General features: G+C 50.6%; 1 protein-coding gene across 2 annotated transcripts; it reads left to right on the top strand.

Annotated features, from left to right (window-relative positions):
• The first annotated feature begins 571 nt into the window (after window positions 1-571).
• STRIP2 (striatin interacting protein 2) lies at window positions 572-23,651 on the top strand. 2 transcript variants are annotated; one of them, XM_052789981.1, is made up of 21 exons: window positions 572-755; window positions 2,440-2,509; window positions 3,580-3,654; window positions 3,758-3,892; window positions 4,089-4,209; window positions 4,540-4,608; window positions 4,714-4,820; window positions 4,938-5,065; window positions 5,413-5,598; window positions 6,847-7,070; window positions 8,414-8,479; window positions 9,135-9,198; window positions 10,290-10,361; window positions 10,659-10,733; window positions 11,983-12,080; window positions 12,619-12,745; window positions 14,755-14,855; window positions 16,961-17,027; window positions 20,471-20,575; window positions 20,961-21,165; window positions 23,323-23,651. In XM_052789981.1, the coding sequence occupies exons 1-21, from the start codon at window positions 609-611 to the stop codon at window positions 23,571-23,573; spliced, it is 2,493 nt and encodes an 830-aa protein (XP_052645941.1). In that variant the 5' UTR covers window positions 572-608; the 3' UTR covers window positions 23,574-23,651. The 2 variants fall into 2 exon arrangements, with proteins under 2 accessions (XP_052645941.1, XP_052645942.1); XM_052789982.1 differs by lacking the exon at window positions 8,414-8,479.
• The last annotated feature ends 75 nt before the right edge of the window (window positions 23,652-23,726 follow it).

Below are 23,726 nucleotides of genomic sequence, written 5' to 3'. Positions count from 1 at the left end.
AGCACCCCCCTGCTCCCCCAACCCATCACTCCTGGGGACACTCTGTACCCTCTGTGGCACCCCCAGGGACACCCCATAGCCCACGCCCAGCACCCCCAGGGGCACCCCATAGCCCCCCCCAGTACCCCCAGGCCTCCCCCTCCCGTTACCAGGGACCCCCCCTCTTACCAGCACCCCCAGGGACACCCCAAAGCCCCCCTCCCAGCACCCCCCATATCCCCCCCAGCATCTCTTGCACCCAGCACCCCCTCATCACCCCTGCCGCACCCCATAACCCCCCCCCCAAAACCTGTCACCTCCAGGCACACCCCATGTCCCGTGTGTGCCCCCCCCCCTCCTCCAGCACCCCCTGTTCCCAGCACCCCCCCAACCCGAGGGTACCCTGCACCCCTCCAAGTCCTCCTGGGTTACCCCAACACCCCCCCTGTGTCGTCCGCCCCCCCCCAAAAAAACCCTTCTGGCTCCGCCCTCCTCCCCGCCCAATGTATCCTCCGGCCCCGCCCCGAGGAGCGGCGGACCAATGGAGGCGCTGGGGGGGCGTGGCGAGGGGCGTGGCGCGGGGCCCGGCCCCCACGTGTTCGGCGGCGCTGCAGAGGGGGCCGCAGCGGATGGAGGCGGCGGGCGGAGCGGCGCCGGGACCGGGACCGGGACCGGGACCGGGACCGGGACCGGGCAGGGCTCGGCCGGCCCAGCCCCAGCCCCAACCCCAGCCCAAGAACCGGGAGCTCTTCAGGAGCCAGCGGAAGGAGTCCGAGGTAAGACCGGGGCGGTGGGAGGTGGGGGGGAGGCGGTAGTGTCACACACCTCCTCGCCCCGGGGGTTCCTTCTGGACGCCGCTTTTGGAGGGGGGGGGACGACACCCCAGATGGGGAGGGGTGTCCCTGCCCCGGGGGTTGGGGTTCCTGCCAGGCCGCCGTTGGAAAGAGCCGGATCCAGAGTTGGGGCATGTCCCGGTCCTGGGCGTTTACTCCCCCCCCCCCGCCACCTCCACCCTGGGGGGGGGGGGGGGGTTGTGGGGTCCTGCTGCCCAGTCTGGAGTGGGGATCCCCAGGGAAGCTGCCCCCGGCACTGACACCCCCACCCCAGAGCTGGCAGCAGGCGTTTGGGGTCCGAGCTTGGCCCTGGGCTCCCCCACACCTTCCAAGCACCCACTTACCCCCCCACCACGTCCAGGGGCCGCAGTCCCCTCCACCACCCTTCGCCCCTCCTGCCCAAATAACCCAACCACTAATCCCCCCTCTCCGCTCCCCCACCCCGGGGGCTCCATCACCGCCGCTGCTCTGCCCCGGCTGCACCCGTCCGGCTTTTCGTGGGTGCCAGGCGGGGGAAGCAGGACCGGGCTGAGGTCACCAGGATCCGACCCACGACTGATGTCCCCAGCCACGGTAAAGCCACCACGGGACACCCCCCCGTGAGCAGAGGATGGGAAAAACCTCGCTTCCCCACCAAGGAGCTGCGGTTCGAGGGGCTCCTTGGGGACGGCTGACCCAAAAAAGGGTCCCTTCTCCCCGGGGGACAGTGCCCGAGTTGCGGCCCCCGAGACCTGCCCGTGAATTTGGGGTTTGCTTTTCTCCTCTGGCTCGGCCTCACCAAGCGGATTAGCGCTGCACGCGCTTCGCCAAATTCCTCCTCGGCTTTAGCTCCTCGAACCGCCCTGCCGGCTTGGCTGCAAAAATTGGGTGAGAAACCAACGTTTTCTGAGCAAGTTGGGCTCAGCTCGGAGCTGTGCGTCCTCCGGGGTCATCAATATTAATCGTGACGATGAGCATCGGTTCCAGCCTGGCTGCCGAGAAGGGATGCTGGGACTCAGAATGAGAAATTATGTTAATTTAGTTGATTAGCCATTCATGTGTTCCCTTCCCGGGGCACGGCGGCACGATGCCAGCATTGGGTCTCGTCTGGCTGCAGCCGCCTGCTCCCTGCCCTGCCGTAATCCTCCGGCGAAGTTTCATGCTCCAGTTCCCCATCCGCAGGGGAGGAGGGGGAGATCCACAATCCTACCGGCTTCGAAAGGGCAAAGCCCGGCCCCGAAAGCTGTCGGATCTGGGATGCTAAGGACCGAGCACAGGGGGTTTGCATCCTCCCAGGCACCTTTGCTTCAAACCAGCCCCCAGACTTTGTTTTTAAGCCTATTTGGGGCTCTGAAATGCACCGAATATTCACTGGCACTTCGGGTCCTGCCTCTGCTTTCCCTGGGACTTGAGAAATGCTATTTTTACATTTGCCTTCCAAATTTGCACCGTATTTTAAGTAGCCTCGCGTGGATGTCCTGCTTGAGCCCTGGAGACCAGTGTCAGGATCATCTGTGCACGAGTCGCTGCTCCAGTGGCTGGAGGAGCTTTAATGCAAAGGCTGAGAGCGCTGGCAGCCATCCTGCCTCCCGAAATATCCATGGGGATGCGCCAGCCCCCCCCGCTAATCCCAACCCGCTCTCCACAGGGCTCGGTGGATTGCCCCAACCTGGAGTTCGAATACAGGGATGCCGACAGCCACGGCGCCGAGTTAGCAGGTGAAATGGTGTTTGGGTGCTGGGATGCTATTAATAGGTGCCTGCCGGGGAGGGAAAAAAAAAAAAAATAAAAAAAATAAAAATCCCTTGGGGAGTCGGGCGAGCAGGAATCGGGATGGATATCGAGTGGTATCATCCTTGCTGTAATAGAGCAAGAGGGATTTATTAATAGAGAACCACTCGCTCCCCGGGGATGAGCAAAAGGGAGGTGTGGGGGCACGGGGATTACCCCGTGCTCCGAATTACCCGGGACACGATGATGGGCGTGCAGGGGGTGGGAGGATGGGTGGCATGCCCGGTGGCACAGCCCAGGCTGGGAAGTGTCACCCTTTATCGTGGGTGCCACGACAGGTCGAGTCCTCGTCCTCTATTTTCCTGCCATGCAGCGACTCCGGCTGCTTCTGCCCCGTAACCCTCGGGGTCCCAAGCATATCTCAACCAGCTAAGAGGCTATTTTTAGCTGTGTGTGTCTCAGCTGTGCGAGCTGGCCCAGCTAAAGCACATTTTTTTCTTCGAGGGACCCTTACTCCTCCCTTGCAGGACTGTTTCAGTCCCCCATGGTGCTGCTCAGCACCATAGGACCTATAGGAATTATACAGTAACAGGTAGGAATTATATAGGAACAGGCACAACATCGTCTCCCTCCAAGTCCAGCCCCTATTTGCAGCTCCCAAAATATCTGAGCTGCTGGGTGTGTGAAATCAGTGCAGGTCTTGCCTGGGTGCTCCTGCAGTCCCTCCCTTTGCAAACTGCCATCACTGGGACAGAAAATTACCCCCCCCCCCCCCCAAAAGCACCTATGAAATAACAGATGCAGCTTGAGCACTGTTGCTGTGGGCAGGAGCGTGGGAACAGCCCAGCCCGGACACGAGGATGAAAATGATGAGTTTGGTAGCACTGGGTGGCTCCAAGATGCCCCTTGGAGCTGCAGAAGAGCTCAGGGCTAAGTTTAGGTCTCTGCCCCGTGTCTCCGTGGGAGCGTAGGGATGTTTCAGAGCCCCATGAGGAATTTGGTGATGAGGAGGAGGGTGACACCCCTCCGGGTCCCTGCTGACCCCTTTCTCCATCAGAACTGTACAGCTACACCGAGGAGCCCGAGCTCAGCACCAACAGGAGATGCTTCGAGGAGGATTTTCACGCTCAAGGTACCAGCTCTGGGCTCAGCACCCCAGGGCTCGGGGTAGCCCCCCTGGGTGAGAGCGGGACCACCGGGGAGGCACCTGGCTGGTTGTCGTGTCCCCTTTCCAGTGCAGGGCAGAAGGTGGCTGGAGCTGGATGGGGCTCAGCAGAAGGCCTACGTCATGCGCCTGCTGGATGGGCTGGAGGTGGTCAACAGGGACAAGCGGCTCAAAGTAGCACGTGCCATCCTCTACCTGGCACAGGGTAAGGACCACATCCCCTGTGTCTGGATGTGGCTGTGTATCCACTGCCTGGCTTCGGCATGGGGGCTTGGGAGAAGCCTTCTCTTGGGGTTGTGCCAGGTCGGTGCAGTGAAGCTCCTTCCTGGGATGGTCCTGTGTGCTCCAGGGGTCCAAAGGCAACTCCCCCCTAACCAGTGCCTCCCTTTGGTCCTCTCCAGGTGTCTTCGGAGACTGTGATAATGAAGGGGATGTTCTGCACTGGTCTCGGCACAACAGCTTCCTCCTGTACCGGCTGGGAACCTTCACTGCCTTCCTGGAGCTCCTCAACATGGAGATTGAGTGAGAGGACCCACACTGCCCTCACCCTCCTTGTCCTCTTCTTCATCTTATTCTTCCTCCTTGCCCTCCTCTTCTTTATCTTCTTTCTCCCCATCCTCCTTGCCCTCTTCTTCCATCCTCTTTGCCCTCCTCTTCATCTTCTTTCTCCCCATCCCTCTCTCCCTCTTCTTTCTCCTTCCTCCTCCTCCTCACTGAGGACCAGGGGGGGTACCACAGCCACAGCACGTCCCCCGGCGTGGTGTTTCCACCGCTGCAGACATAGGCTGGGAGTCAGGGTGAGGAGCAACCCGTGCCCAGTGGCTGGCACTGAGCTCGTCCCCTTCCCCGCAGCAACAGCCAGGCCTGCAGCAGCGCCCTGAGGAAGCCGGCCATCTCGCTGGCTGACAGCACGGAGCTCAGGTACCTCCTCTCTGCCCCCCGCTAGCACGTTGGGTGGAGGCTGTGGGGGGGGACGAAGTGTCCTCTCGCTGGCAGCATCACCTGCCTGCCGTGCTGTCCCGGCAGGGTGCTGCTCAGTGTCATGTACCTGATGGTGGAGAACATCCGTGTGGAGCAGGAGATGGATCCCCCCGAGTGGAAAAGCTGCCGGGAGACCTTCAGGATGGAGCTGAGTGAGCCACAAAGTTCATTGTGCCCTAAGGAGGTCCCTTCATCGTGCTGGACCGGCGGTGAGGCCTCAGGGATGGGGGATCTGCTCTGAACCTGCTTCTGGTCCCTCTCTCCACCAGGTTTCCCCGTGCACACTGAAGAGCCCTTTGCTCTTCTGCTCTTCACAATGGTGACCAAGTTCTGCAGTGGTCACGCTCCACACTTCCCCATGAAGAAGGTCCTGCTCCTGCTCTGGAAGGTGCTTCTGGTGGGTGCAAACCCTTCCTTTTTCCAGAAACTGGTCATTTTGGGAGTAGTGCTAATGCAGCCTGGATGTTCCCCACTGTTCAATCCAACTGTAATGAGGTTATTTAGGATGGCACAAGAGGCTGACACAAGGCAAACAGTTCCTTCTGGGACGAGGGTGGGCTGAGCCATGCAGAGGACATGGGCTGGGGGAGAATTCTGGAGAATGAACCAGTGATGTGGTTTCTTCATCCTCAGCTCTCCAGTTTGATGGCCTCAAACTTCTGCTCCTCTGGAAACCCAGAAGAGCCATGCAGTCCAGGTGGGAGGTCCGCACCCCGCTCTCTCACCTCTCTTGTTGGTCCCTAGTTCACGCTGGGTGGATTTGAAGCCCTGCAGGCGATGAAGATGAGGAAGCGGGAGGAGCTGGGGCTGCCGCCCTTGCCAGAGGACAGCATCCAGGTGATGCGCAGCATGCGCGCCGCTTCGCCTCCCACCTACTCCATCGAGCTCACGGAGCAGCAGCAGCAGAAGCGTGGTCACCGCAGCCGGAGGGTAAGAGCGGGTTCATCCTCCACGCACGCAGCCCAGGACGCTTTTCCAGTGGGGACCATCATCCGTTCAAGGATGCCAGCCTGTGCTTGGGAGCGTGTTTCCTTTTCCCCCAGCAAGTGCTCCTGTGTGTTCCAGTTTCACAGAATCACAGAGCGGTTTGGTTTGGAAGGGACCTTTAAAGTTCATCCAGTCCAACCCCCCTGTAATAAGCAGGGACATCTTCAACGAGACCAGGTTGCTCAGAGCCCTGTCCAACCTGACCTTGGATGTTTCCAGGGATGGGGCATTGACCACCTCTCTGGGCAACCTATGCCAGTGTTTCACCACCCTCATTGTAAAAAAATGTCTTCCTTGCATCTAGTCTGAATCTCCCCTTTTTTAGTTTAAAGCCATTACCCCTTGTCCTATCGCTACAGCCCCTGCTAAAAAGTTTGTCCCCATCTTTCTTATAAGCCCCCTTTAGGTACTGGAAGGCTGCTAGAAGGTTTCCCCGGAGCCTTCTCTTCTCCAGGCTGAACAACCCCAACTCTCTCAGCCTGTCTTCATAGGAGAGGTGTTCATCCCTCTGATCACTCCAGCCCTCCTCTGGACTCAGTCCAACAGGTCTGTTGTCTTTCCTGTGCTGAAGACCCCAGAGCTGGACGCAGTACTGCAGGTGGGGTTTCTCCAGAGCGGAGCAGAGGGGCAGAATCCCCTCCCTTGACCTGCTGGTCACGCTTCTTGTTATGCAAGGATGCAAGGATACAGTTGGCTTTCTGGGCTGTGAGTGCACATTGCTGGCTCATGTCCAGTTTTCCATCCACCAATTTGAGCTGCGGCAGATCAGCCCTGCGATGCACTTGATCTGGAGGAAGCAAGAGGACATCCTGACCCTATGGCAAAGGGCTGATAAGCACTGAGGAGCAAACTGCTCACAGCAAGCTTGTCTTTTTTTAGCTCTGCTCTTAGAGTTGCTGTGTTATGGTCCGAGGATGAAAACACCTCTTTTGCTAGGGCAGAGATGTCAGATGGTAGCTCCAAAAGTTAAGGTGGAAAATGGGGTCACATCTCCAAGAACAGCAAGGTTAGAGGTACACAGGGGGCTGTTCCTTGTCCAGGCTCTGGTGGCAACAGCTAGGAAGCAAAGCCTCACCTGAGGAGCATCTTGGGAGCATGATCCTTCCAGGATGGAGAGGCCTGGTGCCAGCAGCTGGGAGGGAAATGAAGTGCATGGAGTGACTTGAATTTCTCCTTCCCCTTCTGCTGCAGCCCCTGGTGAAGCAAGACAGTTTGGATATCTACAACGAGAGAGACCCCTTCAAGAATGATGAAGCAGGAATTGACGAAGAGGAGAACGATGACGTGGACAGCGGGATCGAGGGGGAACTGGACCTGATGGAGCGGGACGCGATTATCCCCACGATGCCTGCTCAGCGCCCACCTATCGAAAGGGTGTCATTCCCCAAAGGGCTCCCCTGGGCCCCCAAAGTCAGGTAAATCCATCTGGTTTCATTGCCGTCCTTCCCAGCCTTACCTGTCCTGGAGCTCACTGCAGGCTGAACATCAGTCTGTGGCAAGTTTGTTGGCCTCTGACAAGTTGAATTGAAGTGACTCCCCTTCTTATTTTGTCTTGGTTGGTCCTTTCTGGACTGGGTTTAGCTGAGCTCTTCCCCAGGCTTTACAAACCAAGCATGGCCACACTTGGCCAATAAGTGGCGATCCCATTTTGGACATCCCAGGTTGTACTGGGAAGGAGGCTTGTGCTGCAGTGCTGCGGGAGCAGGGTCAGCTTTCCAAAGCGGCACCAATGGATCTTGGTAGGGCAAGGTCTTAGGCTAATCATCTTGGGAACTGGTTAATGACATTGCCTCTTGCTTGTTGACTGGGACTCTTGTGTTGCCAGATGAAGCCTTCTTGAATGGCCTTGCTTTAAGATAAGAAATTGGAGAAAAACATCTGAGGATAAAGAAGTTGGTGCCTTCCCTTCCTAAGACCAGTTCTGCTACATGTGATACAGAGGAAGGATTAGGAAAAGAGAGTGAAATCCTCTGTCCCCTTCCCTCTAATCCATGCAAGTTTTTTTCGCTGTTGATCTGAAGCCTGGATTTAATTCAGTATCTTTAAATCACAGGAGCAAATACATCTTTTTGATGTGGGAGCAGTGACAGGGTTAAGTGTGTCTATGCAGAACGCTCCTTGCAGGGACACGGGAAGAATCGGTTTCCCATGTGGGTCTCCACACATGCAGTGCCACCTTACTTCACGTAACTTAATGCTTTCCGCTTCAAAATCAAATGACCGTTGTTTTTCTTGGCTGGTGCCTGGATATCCAGCTGGGTTTGCTTCTGCCTGTGAGAGCCTTGGCTCATGGTTCATGTCCTACTTGTAGTGCTGAGACCCTGACCAGTTCTCATGAAAGATGCCCAAGGTGGACAAGATGTCAGCTTGCTCTCTTGGAGCAGCACGTGCTCTGCCAGACTGCGGAGACAACATTTGTTCGCTCAAAGCGAGCAGATGCCACTTGAAGATGCATGTGCTAGGAGCACAGAAGGTGGATTAAAAAGGTGCTGGTCGTAGAGAACTCCTCTCCATTTGCACACTCCCATGGAGTTGCACAGCAAATACAAATGGTTTTGGTTCACATTGCTCCCAACCAACGAGAGCAATAGTGACTCTAGCCCACTGCCATTAAGACCTCTAGAAATCAATCCTAGAAAGCTCAAAGGTTCTTGCTGGTCTCACACTTGCTGGCCTTTCTGAGCCATGTAGGCTGTGATTTGGTATATGTCTATTTTCCAACCTTCTCCTTGCTTTTGTTTCTCTCCTGCTCCATCAGACAGAAAGACATCGAGCATTTCCTGGAAGCAAGCAGGAACAAATTCATCGGATTCACGCTGGGACAGTGAGTCTGTCTCATAGCTCCCATCAGTGCAGTTTAGCTGGTGGGAGGTATCCACAGAGCTTAGGTTTTTCTCAACTCAGCCAGCCTAAGGCATGCTCAGGACGATGCGGTGCAATGCTGGATTTTGCTGGAGCTGCAGCAGTGCACTTGGTGTTATAAAAACATGTTCTTGGAGTTGCTGGTCTCCAAGGACCTCTTTCTAATAAAAATCAGACCTAGCCCAGAATAAGTGACCCCCTGGCCCAAGCCAGAGACTGGTTTGATGCGGGAGGGAGTTGGGACAATCTGGTATCCACAGCAAATTACCCAGTTTGTGAATAAATCAAGCTGCAGGTGCAGAGTCATCCTGGCACGGGCCCAGCAGGGTACATTCGTTTTTAGGTGCAGTGCTGGGCTCAAGCTGGCTCCATGCAGAGACCTGATTTCACCCCAATTCTTCACCCTGATGTTGCCCCTCTCTTGTGCAGGCTTTGCTGGGGAGGAGGTGGGAGGATGGGCAGCCCACGCCAACACCCCTCCCGATTCCTGACCCATCTGGGACGCATTCCGTAGATTCAGTGGACTACAGGCTCCCTCTTTTACCTTGTATGACATGGAAGTGTTAAACCCAGATCTTCTTCTCAGCCTCGTACTTACCTTCTTTCATCCCCCACAGAGACACCGAAACCCTGATAGGGCTACCACGGCCCATCCATGAAAGCGTGAAGACACTGAAGCAGGTAAGATGGTAGATCCACACGCAGCACTTGGATGAAGCAGCCCAGAAAGCCTCGCTGAGCGACAGTCAGCTTGTCTAAACTCATCCTTTGCTATTTCTGCTCCCTGGTACTCAGCAGATGGTCTGAGGTGGGATCGGACCTGTGGGGATCTCATGGAAGTGGGGAAATCTTTGGCCAAGGTCACCAGGGCCATAGGGGGATTGCAGGGCATCAAGTCTCATACGCATAAACTTTGTGATACAGAACTTATAACGGGTTTCACGTTCCTCAGATGTATGCTCTCAGCCCGCAGTAAATGTTTCATGTGAATTTAGTCTTCTGCTCCTCTTCAGCTGATGTACAGCAATGCCTTTGGTCTGAGCTCTTGCTCTCGCTGCCTTTGGAAGTCAATCTGATAAATCCAGTCAAGATCTGAACAGCTGAGAGGGGCTGGATATCCCCCACATGTGGTGTGGGATCCTCACGTCTAACCTCTGGCTGAAACACAGTTACTGGAGGGAGTAAGAAGATCCCTTCTTGTTAGTTGTCACAGGAAAAGTTTCTGGAGCTTCTTGCAGGAATTGGGGCAAAAAATGGAAAACTGAGTCCTCACTGCATTCCAAGTAGATTGTCCAGCACTTGGACTTTCCCTTTATCCGAGGTAGAGCATTTCTGCATCCCGGTGAGCATTTGCTTTGAAGGCGACAGACTTTCAGAGATAGGTTTGGACATACATGCCGAGACCTGTGCTGTTCCCAGGGGGAAGCATGGCTAGCCTTGGCTCCTGCAGTGCTCCATGTGGAGTGAGACACCTCCAGAGGCCAACTGACCCTATCTAAGGTCTGGATTGCCTTTTGGAGGTGATTGTCCCTCTCCATTTACTTACAGAGAGATCCTAGAAGGAGTAGGTGGAAGTAATCAGAGGCATGATGTGTTGAGGGGCTTCAGGGACAGAGGGATGTCCCACACAAAGATGAGTTCTCCATGTATCTGCTGTGACCTATACACCTAACTCGGATATTGCTGAAATCAGCAACTGTTGTCATCATCACTGACTGTGTTTTATCCTTCAGTTGTGATATCGCTCTGCCTCTGTCTGTGTATTTTGTCAGCACAAGTACGTTTCCATCTCAGATGTCCAGATAAAGAACGAGGAGGAGCTGGAGAAGTGCCCCATGTCTCTGGTAAGAAGTTGCTGCACCTCATCACTAGATAGGTGTGTGGAAGATTTCCAAGGTGTCATAGAAATCCATACGTTCTCTGTGATCCTTAGGACATACCTGGGGTGCTCTTTTTTCTAGAAGTCCCTATCTTGATTGTATGTAGCAGTGGAGAAAGGCCTGGAGCTTCCTGCAGTCAGCATGCAGCTGTGTCCATCATTAAGTCCCCAAGCTGGGTTTTATGGAGGTGACTGATATATCTCAAGTGTGTGGACTGGAAATACTTGATTTTCCCTTGTTTCTAATGTTTCTCTGTGCCAGGGAGAAGAGGAAGTCCAAGAAACCCCTTGTGAGATCTTGTATCGAGCAATGTTGTACAATCTCCCCCAGTATATGGTAAGCCTGTGTTTCTTAAAAGTAAAGAAGAGCTTTTGAGCGGGGAAGGGTGCCAATCTGTGAGCTGCAGAGCTCAGCACGGGGCTGCTGGGGTGTGTTCAGGACTTGAATGGTGAGATTTTGGTGGGAATCCAGAGCAGAGTTGGGTGGAAAGTGCAGTCCAAGAGGAGGGATTCAGAGGATCAAGGGGTATAGATACCCAGGGACACGGTCAAATGGTTGGAGACAGGTCAGTGGTTGGAAAACAGGATGTGTGTGGAGGATTGGGAACAAGGAACAAAGTCCTCCACGTTGGTGGGAGCACAAAACTGGCTCCTGCCTGCCGGACACTGAGGGGAACCAGTCAGGCATGGCCCTGTGTCATCTCTTGAGCTGTGAGCTGTAGTATTTACCAGCAAGTTGTCACACACTGATGCAGGCATCTTAACTTCTGGCCTCAAGAAGCAACCTATGGACTTCACTGTCCCTTGAGCTTTTGTCCTTCTTGCTGAGATTAACTTCCTGTTACAATATCGTGCTGATCTCTGAGTGTGATGGCTCGCTGGGCCAGGAACCGAACTAAACCATCATCGTGCTTTACGTCACTCAGCAAACAAGGTGTTAACACCTTCAGGGCTCTTCCAACCTGGCTGTGCTCTCAACAGCTATTCAAACTGTAGAGAGTCTGTAAGTTATGACCTTCCTTACAGGGACATCCCTTGTGGCCTTCCCATGGCCCCAGGAGATTCCCAGAGGAATACAATGTGTGTCCTGAAATTCAGCTACATTGCCAGGTTGGATGAAGCTTTGAGCAACCTGGTCTAGCGGAAGGTGTCCCTGTCCATGGCAGGGGGGATTGGAACTAGATGATCTTTAAGGTCCCTTCCAACCCAAACCATTTTGTGATTCTGTGATTCTAAGATGCTAACTGGGTCACGTGCACTCTGTCTGTAGGGAGAGACGAACACAGATTTAAATGCATTAAGCTCCAGGTGTCCCTTGCATTATTTTATCCATACTACTAGAGATCAGCTGCTCATGATGCCTTAAGGCTAAAACAGAGCTGCCATGCTGCCCACACTCGGTCTGTCTGTCCAGGGTATAAAAGGAGAGGTTGAGCCTTGGCATAGTTGGTCCATCACAGTGAGCAGACCTTGGGCTGGTGAAACCCTATAGAGTTGGCTTGAAGTTGCCCAGTTTCAGCAAGTGAAGGAGAAGAAAGGAATGCTCCTTCCTGGGAGCATCCCTCCACGCATCCCCTCTTCTGCAGATAGCTTTGTTGAAGATCCTCCTTGCTGCAGCGCCCACCTCTAAAGCCAAGACCGACTCCATCAACATCCTGGCAGACGTGTTGCCTGAAGAGATGCCGTAAGTCCTTGAGGATGTGGCCACCAGCCATCCCAGTTTTGCCACGAAGTCTTGGACTGAGCAGGAGAGCTGGGGTTTGCCAATGAGTTCGGGGGGCTCCAGATTTGGGGATGTCTCGTTGGATAGGTGCAAGCTACTGTTGCCACCAGGGCAGAGAGGTGAAAGCCAAGGAATTGATGCTGGTTTTTTAGGAGCGTAACAATTCGAGCACAGTCGGCAGCCGCTGTGCTCTGCTAGCTAAGTGACACAAATCATAAAATCATGCTAATTGACACAAATCATAAAGATATGTGAGCATATGGCAGGTGTCCTTCATACCGCTCCCCCAGGATTGCTGGTGGAGGGCAATCAGCTTTTTTTTCCATTTTTGAACACACTTGGTGTCACCAGGCAGGAGAGGATGGAAATAGGAGTCCCAGGGGGAAGCGAAGGTCCCTGTTTCTGTAGAGCCTGTCCAGATGAATACGAAGTCAACAGTCCCTTAGTCCTCCTTGCTCCCATACCCACTGTGCTGTTACCTTCTTTCCCTCCAACCCAGCATCACTGTTCTTCAGAGCATGAAACTGGGGATTGATGTGAACAGACACAAAGAGATCATCGTGAAGAGCATCTCGGCTTTGCTGTTGCTGCTCCTCAAGCACTTCAAGCTGAACCACATCTACCAGGTGAGCGTAGAGAAGGGTTGCCAAGCCGGTGTGTCCTGATAAACGCTCTCCTAAAAGACCTCACCAGGAAGGGTTTCCACAAGGAGCTGCAGATAGCTTGTCTGTAGCGGGGAACCCTAGCCCCGGGCCAGAATTTGTATAGGGTTACTCAGGCAGGGATAACCTGCCTGCAATATATCTCTGACTGTGTTTTGACAGAATTGTTTCCACTCACGTGGAAGGAGTTTTCAGACTTCTGGAAAAATTCACACGGTGGCTGATCAGGTTAAAATTTAGGAGCTATCACGAGCATGAGCCTCCCTGGCAGAAGGGGGAAGGGGATGGGGGTTAGACAAGACCCTCTTTTGCTTTGTCTCCTCTCCAGTGACCAGAAATAGTGCTGGGTAGGACCTCAGGAGGTCAACTAATCTGGTCCTCTGTCCCTCAGCAGGATCAAGTTCTTGGGGCTCCAGTTTCAACAGAGCCTGGAGGTCTGGGTCCTAGATGCAATCTGATTTTTGTTTCATCTACATGGCACCAATCAAACTGTACCCGCATGAGGGCTTTCCTTGATTAAAAAAAGACCGAGGACTGATTTGAGCTGTGGCCTGGGCCCAGTTCTCCACTCATTCTGCAAGACAAACAATTAGTGTTTTGTAATTTTTTTTTCTTTTTAAAGATTTCAGCATGGTACAAATCCATCTGTGTTATGAAGCCACTAATATTTATCTGAGGATAAATATAAATCCATATATTGGATTGGATAAACAAACCCCCACGTTTTTACAATCCTACATTTGTTCTGGATCCCCCCACGTCCCTTCACTAAATTTTCTCGCTTCACCCCCAAAACGGCTCCTCTCACTTCTTCCTCCGTGGCAGGAGGACCCTTGCAGTCTGGTGCTAAGTCTGGAGAAAGCTGTGGGGTTTCCCCCCCTGATTCTGCTTTTGTGTCTGATTTTGGGTAAGCCATCATAATTTCTTTCAGTGCCAAAGCTGGTCTCAGGGGGCACCCCAAAAAAACACTGCAGGGGCTGAGACGATGTTTCCAGAAAGCCGTGGAGGGTAACAGAGAGTGTGGCTGGTCCAGGCTCTGCTGGGGTCACCCTGTGCTCGCCGGCTGCCACGTTGGTGCAGCAGCAATTGCACGGACCTGCGCACCAACACAGATCATGGGGTTTTTTTGTCTTGGTTCTGTTTTGAGATTTGGCATTTCTTATGCCAACAGAGAAATGCCATCAAATTATTGCAGTTCAGCATTATCTTTGGTCAGATCCTATATAACATACTAGTCAGTGGCAGCTGCATTTCAAAGCAGTGAGAGCATCTCGGATCCTGGCTAGCAGGGACTGCCAGTTACTCACTTGCAAATAACGGCAGCAGTGTGTCGTCGGTGGCGTACCGAGTGTCGACAGCTTGTACCAGGCTGAGACAAGACGTGTAGGAACAAACTGTTTCTTCGCTCTCAAATTTGGAATGTTGATTGCAGGTTAGTGAGAGGCATGGGATAGGATATTGCTGCTATTTGTGTCTGTCTCTTTAGAGGACAGTAGAGATTTGTTGTATTATGCAGCCATACATACCCAGACCATTTAATGTTTAGAGGGGAGAGAAATTAAAAGCATGTATGAAGGTAAGGGGACTGGGGTTAGCGTGTGACAGCAATAGGGATTTTGTATTTTCTCATATAATAGCTACATCTCTTCCTTCCCTCTTCCCCATAAACTGTTTTGCCACAGATTTTTATCTCGAAAAGCTACACTGCAGTCATTAGGTGCAGCTATTCCTAAACTACTGCCATAAAGTTTGTGGGTCCACTCTATGGCAAGTAGAGTTTTCCAGCTGGTGGGAGTTGCTGTATATGATGCAAGCCTTATACAGCAGACTTCTGCAAGGGGAAGATGGTCTGCGAGGTGTCTAGAGCAAACCATCAGGATTGCTTTGCTTTTGGCTGGAAATGGGTTTCCATTCTCAGGTGATGCTCCCACTTGTTCCAGCTAACGTTGACCCATTTCACTTCTCTTCCTCAGTTTGAGTACGTGTCCCAACATTTGGTGTTTGCCAACTGCATCCCGCTGATCCTGAAGTTCTTCAACCAAAACATCATGTCTTATATCACTGCCAAAAACAGGTACAGCCGCTTCTGGGGAAGAGAGAGATGATGGAGCAGGGAGGCTTTGTGCATGAGGAACCCCGACACGTAAATATGTGCTGGGACCAAGTGGCCTCTGGTCCCTAGCATGGCTTTGGGGCAGTATGCTCTCCACTACAGGAATACTCTGGAGGGGAGCAAATCCCTTCTGCTTAATGAGGAGGACTGGATGGGGGGTTTCCAGTCTCTCACTGGACTACTAAAATACAGGCAGACCTGTCTCCCTTGCTGACAGTAGGCTTGTTTTCATCTTTACGTGGACTCCTGGAAAGCATTCCAGTGCCACCGCGCATCTGTGGGCCACAGCTTCAAAAAGGCTAGATGGGGTAGAGTCTTCTAGGTGTTTTCCACTTTTTATAGCTATAATTCAGCTTTCCTGACTTCTTCAGGTTTTGCATAGTTGTCACTGCCTTTTACTTCTGATTTGAGAAAGACACTAGCCCCGTTTTGAGTCTGTAGAGGGACTAGCTGGACTACTGCAAGTCAGTGTAAGAACCGAAAGAGCACAACTCTTTCATGACTCAGTAGGACTGGGTAAGATTTCCCCATTTGGAGGGGAATGCCACAGGGGATGTTGCTGTTGGAATGATGAAAAGATCCTTTTTGTTGCTTTTTGAGGCTCTTTTTGTTGCTCTTGAGCCACATGTCTAAGCTGGTCTGTTTCCTGCATGGTATGGTTGTGTATGTGTGAGAAGGCACGCATGGAAAAATAGAAAGTAATGTATTAATTCCCATGCTGATAAACATTTCCACTTCTGGTCCTGTGCTTCAAAGGCCCATAAGTGAGGAGGAAACGTAGCCCAGGAGCACTTGGCTCCCTCCCCTGCTTTTTGATGGAGGTTTCACAGGCAGGATATGCTCCTGTGAAATGAGGTAGGATTTGCAGCTGAATGCTCTGGTCGATGCTCTGATCAGGGAGGTTTAGCTGTTTTGCCCAGCCTGGAGTATCTGTTTGTCAGATAGCAGCAAACGATGTCAGGCACTGCACTGCAAAAAGGATCACAGGATTTTGTTACATTCAGATGTATGGACCCGAGTCCAGTGATGCTGCAACACGAAATATCAGAAGCGATGCCAGTACGGTGATGACATGCGGCAAATGAGCTGTGGGGCTCCTGATCCTGAGCTGGCTCCCTCTGAGCCCTCTTGCTTGTACCTGCACGGCGCTTCCAGTTTTAGGGTTATGATGGGTAGGAGCCAGCGAGAAGCATCTGTCCTTGTGGTCAGACAAGCCCTTCCTGGGCCAAATGCTTTAAATGAAGCCTGGTTTAGGGTATCTCCTGACCTTGGGTCTCATCATGGATTGCCTCTGACTCAGTGATCGTCACAAGTCAGCTTGTTGCTCAGCTGCTGAATTTAAAAGCAAGAAATAGCAAACAAGAAGGAACTCAAGAACTGAAGCTGTGTGATAGTGCATGCTTCGTTTTAGATTGGTGCATGTCTCAGGGCACGGAGAGCATCAGTGCAAGTGCGTGCATCTACACATACATTATGTATATTTTACGGGGGTTTTTTTTGTTGGCTACTTTTACAAAGGCAATAGGCCTGGAGGGCTTTGAAAGACCTGATGCCCTCATTGTGAATTTTCTTGCTGATAATCAGATGTCTCCATTTTAACCTAAGATCTGTTTTGTTTTATTTCTCCTTTTTAAAAATATGCATATGAATAACTAATCTGTCATGTCGTAATGGATCCAAATCCTTCGAGTCCTTATTAATGCGTTCAGGATGTGCTTCGGAGCCAAGAGGAATCGACATGCTCCATTAAGCTGAGACGTGAGGCAGCGGTGAGGCTGGGAGCCCATTTGGATGCCGTCTGTGCACTCGGAAATGCAGGAGGGAGGCACCTCTGTGCAGCACCAGCTGCGGGCTGGTTCGCGTGTCCAACGTGGCTCGCTGGAAATGGCATTGCTAGCCATCCAAACTACTTGCTGCATCAGGCAGCGCTGCTGTTGCAATTCAAACCCCAGCACAGGGAAGGAAGACGTTACAGATTGCTGGGCATAATCACATAGATCATCTTAAAAAGTTGGTTTCATATTTATCTGGTTCTTAATGAGTCCCTTCTTTCCTGTCTTCCACAGCATCTCTGTCCTGGATTATCCGCATTGTACAGTCTATGATTTGCCCGAGCTCACTGCAGAAAGCCTGGTAAGCAGCACAGAAAGGGTCCTTGTAACCAGTATTGCTGTATGTGAGAGTGTGAGGAATGATTTTTGTTTCCTTTTTTTCTGTCTTCTTTTTCTGCACCCCCAACCTTTCCAAAATTAGACTTTTTTTCCCCTCCAGACTTGAAAATTCCTCCCATCACTGTTCTGACTCGCTATCAGCTATGGGGAGGTGAGGAGGAGGCACTGCTGGCATCGTGTACCCCATAAAAATAGTTGGGTTTAGAGTTTTCCCTTTCACTCCTCCAAACGAGAGATCCTGCTTTTAAAAAGGATTTGCCCAGAGGCTGTTGCCTCCAAGGTTTAGATTGCTCTGAGCACTCATATTTAGTTAGATGCCAGTAGATGAAGGAATGAACCAAATTCCCTGCAGAGAGGAGCCTAAGTATTATGGAGACCGGCCAGTGCGATGGGCTGTGTGAATATATGAACTACAGATGAGACATTAATGCTGGCAGGTTCATGACTGCAATAATTCAAATGCAGAGCAGGTTGGACTCAGACAGGGCGCAGAGCAGGGACAAGCTTTGGGGTTAACAGGGAGGGGGATCAGAGGGAAGGGAGACCCCAAATGATGCAGGAATCATTAAGAAGGAGCCTGATCAAAACCAGTCCAGGCAGGGATGATCTCATGTTGACTGGCTGCTAAAAACTTAATCCCATGTTGTTTTCCTTAGCCGTGTAAAGGTTAAAATCATTAAAATAAAGTGAAAGATTTTCCCTAGCTTCTATGAGCCAAAGTTGCTCACAAATCCCTCCAAGGCTGTGGTCAGCCAGGACAGCCAAACTGGTTTTATTGGATCTGTAAACACAGCATTTCTGATGTGCCACTGCGATGCAAATTCCTGCTGTGAGTTGATTATGCCAGATCAAATTTATAAAAAAACCCATCTGTGGAGCGTGTGCGGGTGGGTGTGGGATCGTTACGTGTGGCCAGCGTGCTGGCTCGGTCCTCCACCGCTGTCCCACATGCCTTTCTGCCAGCGCTTCTTGCCTTCTTTTGGGTGGCTGCTCGGAGTGACAGCTCCTGGACATCACCTCCCTCCTTATTAATGGGATCAGTCCCCTGTTTTGTGCTGGTCCATGGGCTACTTGCTGAAGGCTGGGTGTCCCGGCCAGGCTCGGTGCCCGTCCAGCTCTGCCAGGCTCCCACCGACGTATCCTGGCCCGATGGGGACATCTAGCGACATGTCGCTCAGCATTCCGATGGCTCATGCTAATCCTTATCCTCACGCTAAGCTTTATGACTGGAGGAGAAGACTGAACTTTTTGGGGGGGAAAATATTCCCAGTTACCCTTTCGCAATAGGGTCTGGTCCCCTGTTTGGGAGCTGTTGCATTAAACGACAGTGCTTCATCGCTTTCCTCCAGCAGACATGGATGTTAGCCTCAAGGGAGACTAATTTAATTAGAAAATATGCAGAAAGCAACTTGAATTTTACCATGTGTGTTTGTCCTTGGGAGGATATCCATGAATGTAAGGATTTAATCGAAATTAAACATGCCCTGGGACTTGAGGCATACGCATTTATGTTTCTTCAGCCAACATTTTATGTGTTGTTTTAGCTTTTTTTTTAATACTCTGATGCAGTGATTTTAACAGCCCAGCCGTAACACATTTCTTAGCGGATATAACAGATGATTATGCTTTCAGTGGGTTGAACGCGGAATCATGTGTGTTTGGTTTACTTCCATGGAAAACCAGGATGAGTTCAGCAGTGCTGTCTCCAGCGGAGGGACCCCTAGGCTGTGGGGTAACGGTGTAAATCAGGAGTGGCTGCAGTCCCAGCGAGGTAGCGGGGGCTTCACCCACCCTGTTGTGGGACAGTCTCTTCGATTCCTTGCCGATCCCCATCTCCCCTGACTTGTCATGGGGCTGTCGCTCCCCTCCAGCTCCCCGTGTTTGGGGAGGGGGCTGCAGAGGACCCTGCTGCACCGTGTCGTGGTGGCATGGGGAGGGTAACAGGAGATGGGGGTAAAAGGGGGATTCAAGTCTGTTTAGCCTGTTCCCTCCTTCCATAAATCTGGTGGAAGGACTCTTACTTACTTGAAGCTATGGAGACAACATCAGACTGGTGACAAAAATAAATCCGGCTGCCTATGAAATGGGTATTAGTTTATTCTACTGGGGTCTTTTTGGAAAAACTACTTGGTGCAGAGGGAGCGGATTAGGACTGGGCACCGATATGAAACCGCACGGGCACTGCTCCTGAGCTGGTACCCCCAGAGCTGCACGCAGCATCCGCGAGCACCTCGGTGACATCTCGGTGACATCCCACCTCTGCGCTCTGCTGTGCAAGCTCCGTTGTGTGCGCAGGAGCCTCCAGCACAGACGTAGCCTCTGCTGGCAGAAAAGTGCATTTGCTCAGAGTGACTTTTACCAAATCCCAGAATTAAATGAAGTAAGTCAGCAGCACTTCCTTGTTGGCCTCTAAAAATTATATGTGCAATAGCATTTTGCCCACTTACTGAAATGGTAGGTCTGGTGCTTGCTTTTAAGAGCAAAGGTATTATGCTGGTGGGATTTTCTTGGATAAATCTAGTTTCAAAGCTGGATTAGACACTCTGACAGAAGGGGCTCCCTGGGGTCATTCCCAAATTCATCCCGAGGATGCCCAGAACCTGGATCATGCACCAGGCTGCAGTTTTTGCCATGAGTTGTTAAGGCTGTAGCTTGCTGTAAGTGGCTTATAAATTAAGCAGCACTTGTTTCCGCTCTCATCCCCAAATAGGTTATTTGTGGGACACTTCTGCTGTGCTCAGTCTGTACAAACATAAAGCAAGTTACTGTAGTGGTGGAATTACTGCTCAAATGTACCACAGCCAATATTTATGCAAGCTGGAGCTGAGGGTGCTTACATTCAGCTAATATTTAAAATAATATATCAGCTGCACTTAAGCTGGAGGGGATCTTTGTTACAGAAAAGTCTTGCCCTCCTGGTATAAATGCTGCTGTTTGTCATCCTGTGTTGTTATGCAATTTCCTTTTATTTGTCTGTAATATGTCCTCTAAGCATGTGGTAATTTATGAATTAATTGATATAATTAACAAAAACTGTTCTCTAAGCAGTGGTGATCACTAGGCTGTAATTTGCTCTCTGACTGTAAACAACGAATACAAACCTACCACAATATATATTTCCCATGATGAAATAGTGTGATTTGTCTTAGCTTTTACTCTAAACCTAAATGCAAATTAAAACGCTGATTACATCTGGGTCTTTCAGAATGGTTTTCCCCAGAATCTGTTGGCTTGTCAGCAGCATGATGATAACCCAAGTGAGGAGGTAGCTCCGCTGCTCACTCTCCATCGGAAATAAGACTTGTGCAGATAGTAAAAAGAAAGACTTTCTGCACAAGGACATCTCTCTGGTGGTGCCGTTGAACGCTGCAGTTAGGGTTACACTTTTCCTTCTCTGCTTTGCAGGAAGCCGGAGACAACAACCAGTTCTGCTGGAGAAATTTATTCTCCTGCATTAACTTGCTGAGGATCCTCAACAAGCTGACCAAGTGGAAACACTCGAGGACAATGGTAAGGTGATGTCCCGTCTCCCTGAGACCTGCCATGGGCTGCCAGTGTTGCACCTTGAGCGTGTCCCAGGCTCTACGCTGCATGGCTTCAGCCCTGCAGAGAGTTTCTTCTGGCAGTTCTGGGGCTTCTGCTCCTTCATAATCTGCCCATTTTTCTTTCACGGGTTGAGCCTTAAATGCAGAAATACTTTTTCTTCTCTAAATAATACTTATTTCTGTGACCCTCAAGCTCCCTGCAGCAAGTTCTGGTTATGCTGAACACTCCTGTTCTACCTGCTTGGGGTTTGTACCATACATGGCCAGGTGTTAGTGCCCGAAGCTGCGCAGACAGTACTTGTGTGGCTTTCTTGAGCACGTTGCATTAATTTGTGTTGATTCCTTGACAGATGCTGGTAGTCTTTAAGTCGGCCCCAATACTGAAACGAGCTCTGAAGGTGAAGCAGGCCATGATGCAGCTGTATGTCCTCAAACTGTTGAAAATCCAGACCAAATACCTGGGGCGTCAGTGGAGAAAAAGCAACATGAAAACCATGTCTGCCATTTACCAGAAGGTGCGGCATCGCATGAACGATGACTGGGCTTATGGCAATGGTGAGTAGTGCCAGGGAAGCATCCTCTCTGCGTGCGGAATTGAAATCAGCTCACAGGGGGTTTGACCTGTTACGATCCCATTAACTTGTTTGGGTCGGTATTGGGAGATTTTTTTTCAGAAGCTTTAAGGCACCATTCAGCAGCATTAGGAGGGAACAAATTGATTGCATGAGGAAAGGTGGGAATAATCAGACCAGGCTGGGACAGGGTCAGCTCAGGTCTCCAAGATGAGAGTTTCCACCAAGCTCAGGCCTGCGCTTTTGCATTCCCAAATCACTTTCGCCATTAAACTGTCCTGGTATCCGCACCAAATGTGCGTGCTTAGGATGGCCATGGAGTGAAAACCTGACTGATAGCTCTGCAGTTTGCACTTGAGAAACAACAGCAGTTACATCCCGGCAGTGCGGATACTCTGAATCATAGACTAGATGTACCAGTCCATTTAAACAGCTCTTACGTGGTCTAAATCTGTATTTTTTGAGGGGCCTCATGAAGTTTCTGGTGTTCCTCATGTATTAGTCCATGGGATGCATGAGACCACATACTCTTATTCCCCTGTAAGTACCCCCAGCTGCTGCAACAACTGGCCCAAGGTTAGGACAAGAAGGGAAAGTATTAAAATATCTTTTTGCCTTAATAACACAGTCCTAAATTTTTGCTCTGCATGTATCTTCTTTTTAATGAGGATTAAGTAGAAAAATTGGGTAGCATTCCTGTTTTGAAAGAAAACAGGGCAAGAAGTAAAAGCCTAACATTTTAACTTTTTTACAAGGGAAAAAAAGCATTATAATTATGTTAGGATGTTCAACTTCAACTGTAAAAGATATAATCTATTTTTTGAAGACTTGTATGCTTTTGATAGTCATGATACCACTATGACATTAATTCAGAAGAACAAAAAACTAGACTCAATAGTTGTAATTTCAATTTAGGGCTAGTGGAGTTCCCCCAAAACCCAAAGAGCAGGAAGGCTGGAAGGCTGAGGAAGACTGAGGACTTCCTTTCTTTTATGGGGATTTCTCTCCTGTCGTTGCATTTCTCAGCACGCTGATTGTTCCCTGTGGGATTGAAGATGGCAGCAGGGCTTATTTATGCCACTAATGGGATACTGCTATGGGATACTGCCTGCCTTGGGTGACTTAAATAGCTTGAGCACTACATGCTCCAAAACAGCAGAAGACGACTACCTACGTCACCTGCCCTGGAGCAAGGGTTTGCCGTAACAACTGAATTCATGTGGCAATATTGAGAATAATGCAATTTTAAGACAGATGCAAAGGATAAATTGTTGTGTGTCCCACTTACCCCAAAAGAGTTAATCAGCAACATAATGCAACACTTGATTGCACAATTTGCTACTTAGCAGAGACTGCATCTTGACCTGGACAGTTTGCCAGGGAAGCACTTGGCTTTCAGAGACACAATCTGGAAGGGTTTTTCCTGGAGTGTTTATTTTTATCTTTGTATATCTGGGTTGATACTCAGCTTGGACCTTTCCCTCCCTTGAGAGTTGCTGAGCTTTGCCAATGAATTTACTGAACCTTTATGGAGCGAATGACTATTTCATATGGATTTAGAGCTCATAAAGGCCAACTTTCAAAAAAATTTTTTTTCCCATGTTACATGTTTACATAATATTACATGTTTAAAATATCATGGTTATTACAGCCAATTATTAGATTTTTCAGCATAATTCATAGTTAAATCTGTCCAAATTTTAAAAAAACTTTGTTTTCAGTAGCTCATAATAAGCTTCCCGGATTGTAGCTATATGCATTTAATCTTGATCTCTGGTTCAGACAGCTGTGGAGATTTTCAGTAAAAGTGGTGGGGCCTTTCTGAGAAAAGCAGGAGCTAGGTAATTCTAGAGAGTCCTTAAAGCACATGGAAGAGTGGAAATAATGGCATTTCTATAGGAAGTTTTCTGACTCTGCTTAATTTACAAGTGATTTTAACATATTTCATTTAATTACCTTAAATTAAAATGCATATATAATGGGAATTGATTAGGAATAATAATTAGGAATAACTGACTGGCTAATACTCTGGTCAATTCAGGCATGTGGTTGTTGCAAGATCTTCATCCTTCCTTTTGCTCAAACCTTATCAGAGTTATTTTTTCCACAACGCTCTGGTCTTGTTTCTTCTTCGATGTAGATATCGATGCCAGACCATGGGATTTCCAGGCTGAAGAATGCACTCTGAGAGCCAACATCGAAGCCTTCAACAGCCGGAGGTACGACAAACCTCAAGACTCAGAGTTTGCGCCGGTGGACAACTGCCTGCAGAGCGTGCTGGGACAGCGGCTGGAGCTCCCCGAGGACTTCCACTACTCCTACGAACTCTGGCTGGAGCGGGAGGTGTTTTCCCAGCCCATTCGCTGGGAGGAGCTGCTGCATTACCAGTGAGAGCAACACCTTCACCTGCCCCCAGTCCCACCTCAGTAAGGACTCAAGGTGCTACAGGCTGAGGAAAGAAAGATTATTTTGGACCTGGGTGTTCTTAAGCACAGCTGGAAAAAAATCATGGTCTTTCCAAAGAGACCAAGCCTCTTTGTATCT

The sequence above is a fragment of the Harpia harpyja genome, chromosome 6, assembly GCF_026419915.1.
Source record: "Harpia harpyja isolate bHarHar1 chromosome 6, bHarHar1 primary haplotype, whole genome shotgun sequence".
NCBI classification, from domain to species: domain Eukaryota; kingdom Metazoa; phylum Chordata; class Aves; order Accipitriformes; family Accipitridae; genus Harpia; species Harpia harpyja.
This window is presented reverse-complemented; position numbering and strand designations above follow the sequence as displayed.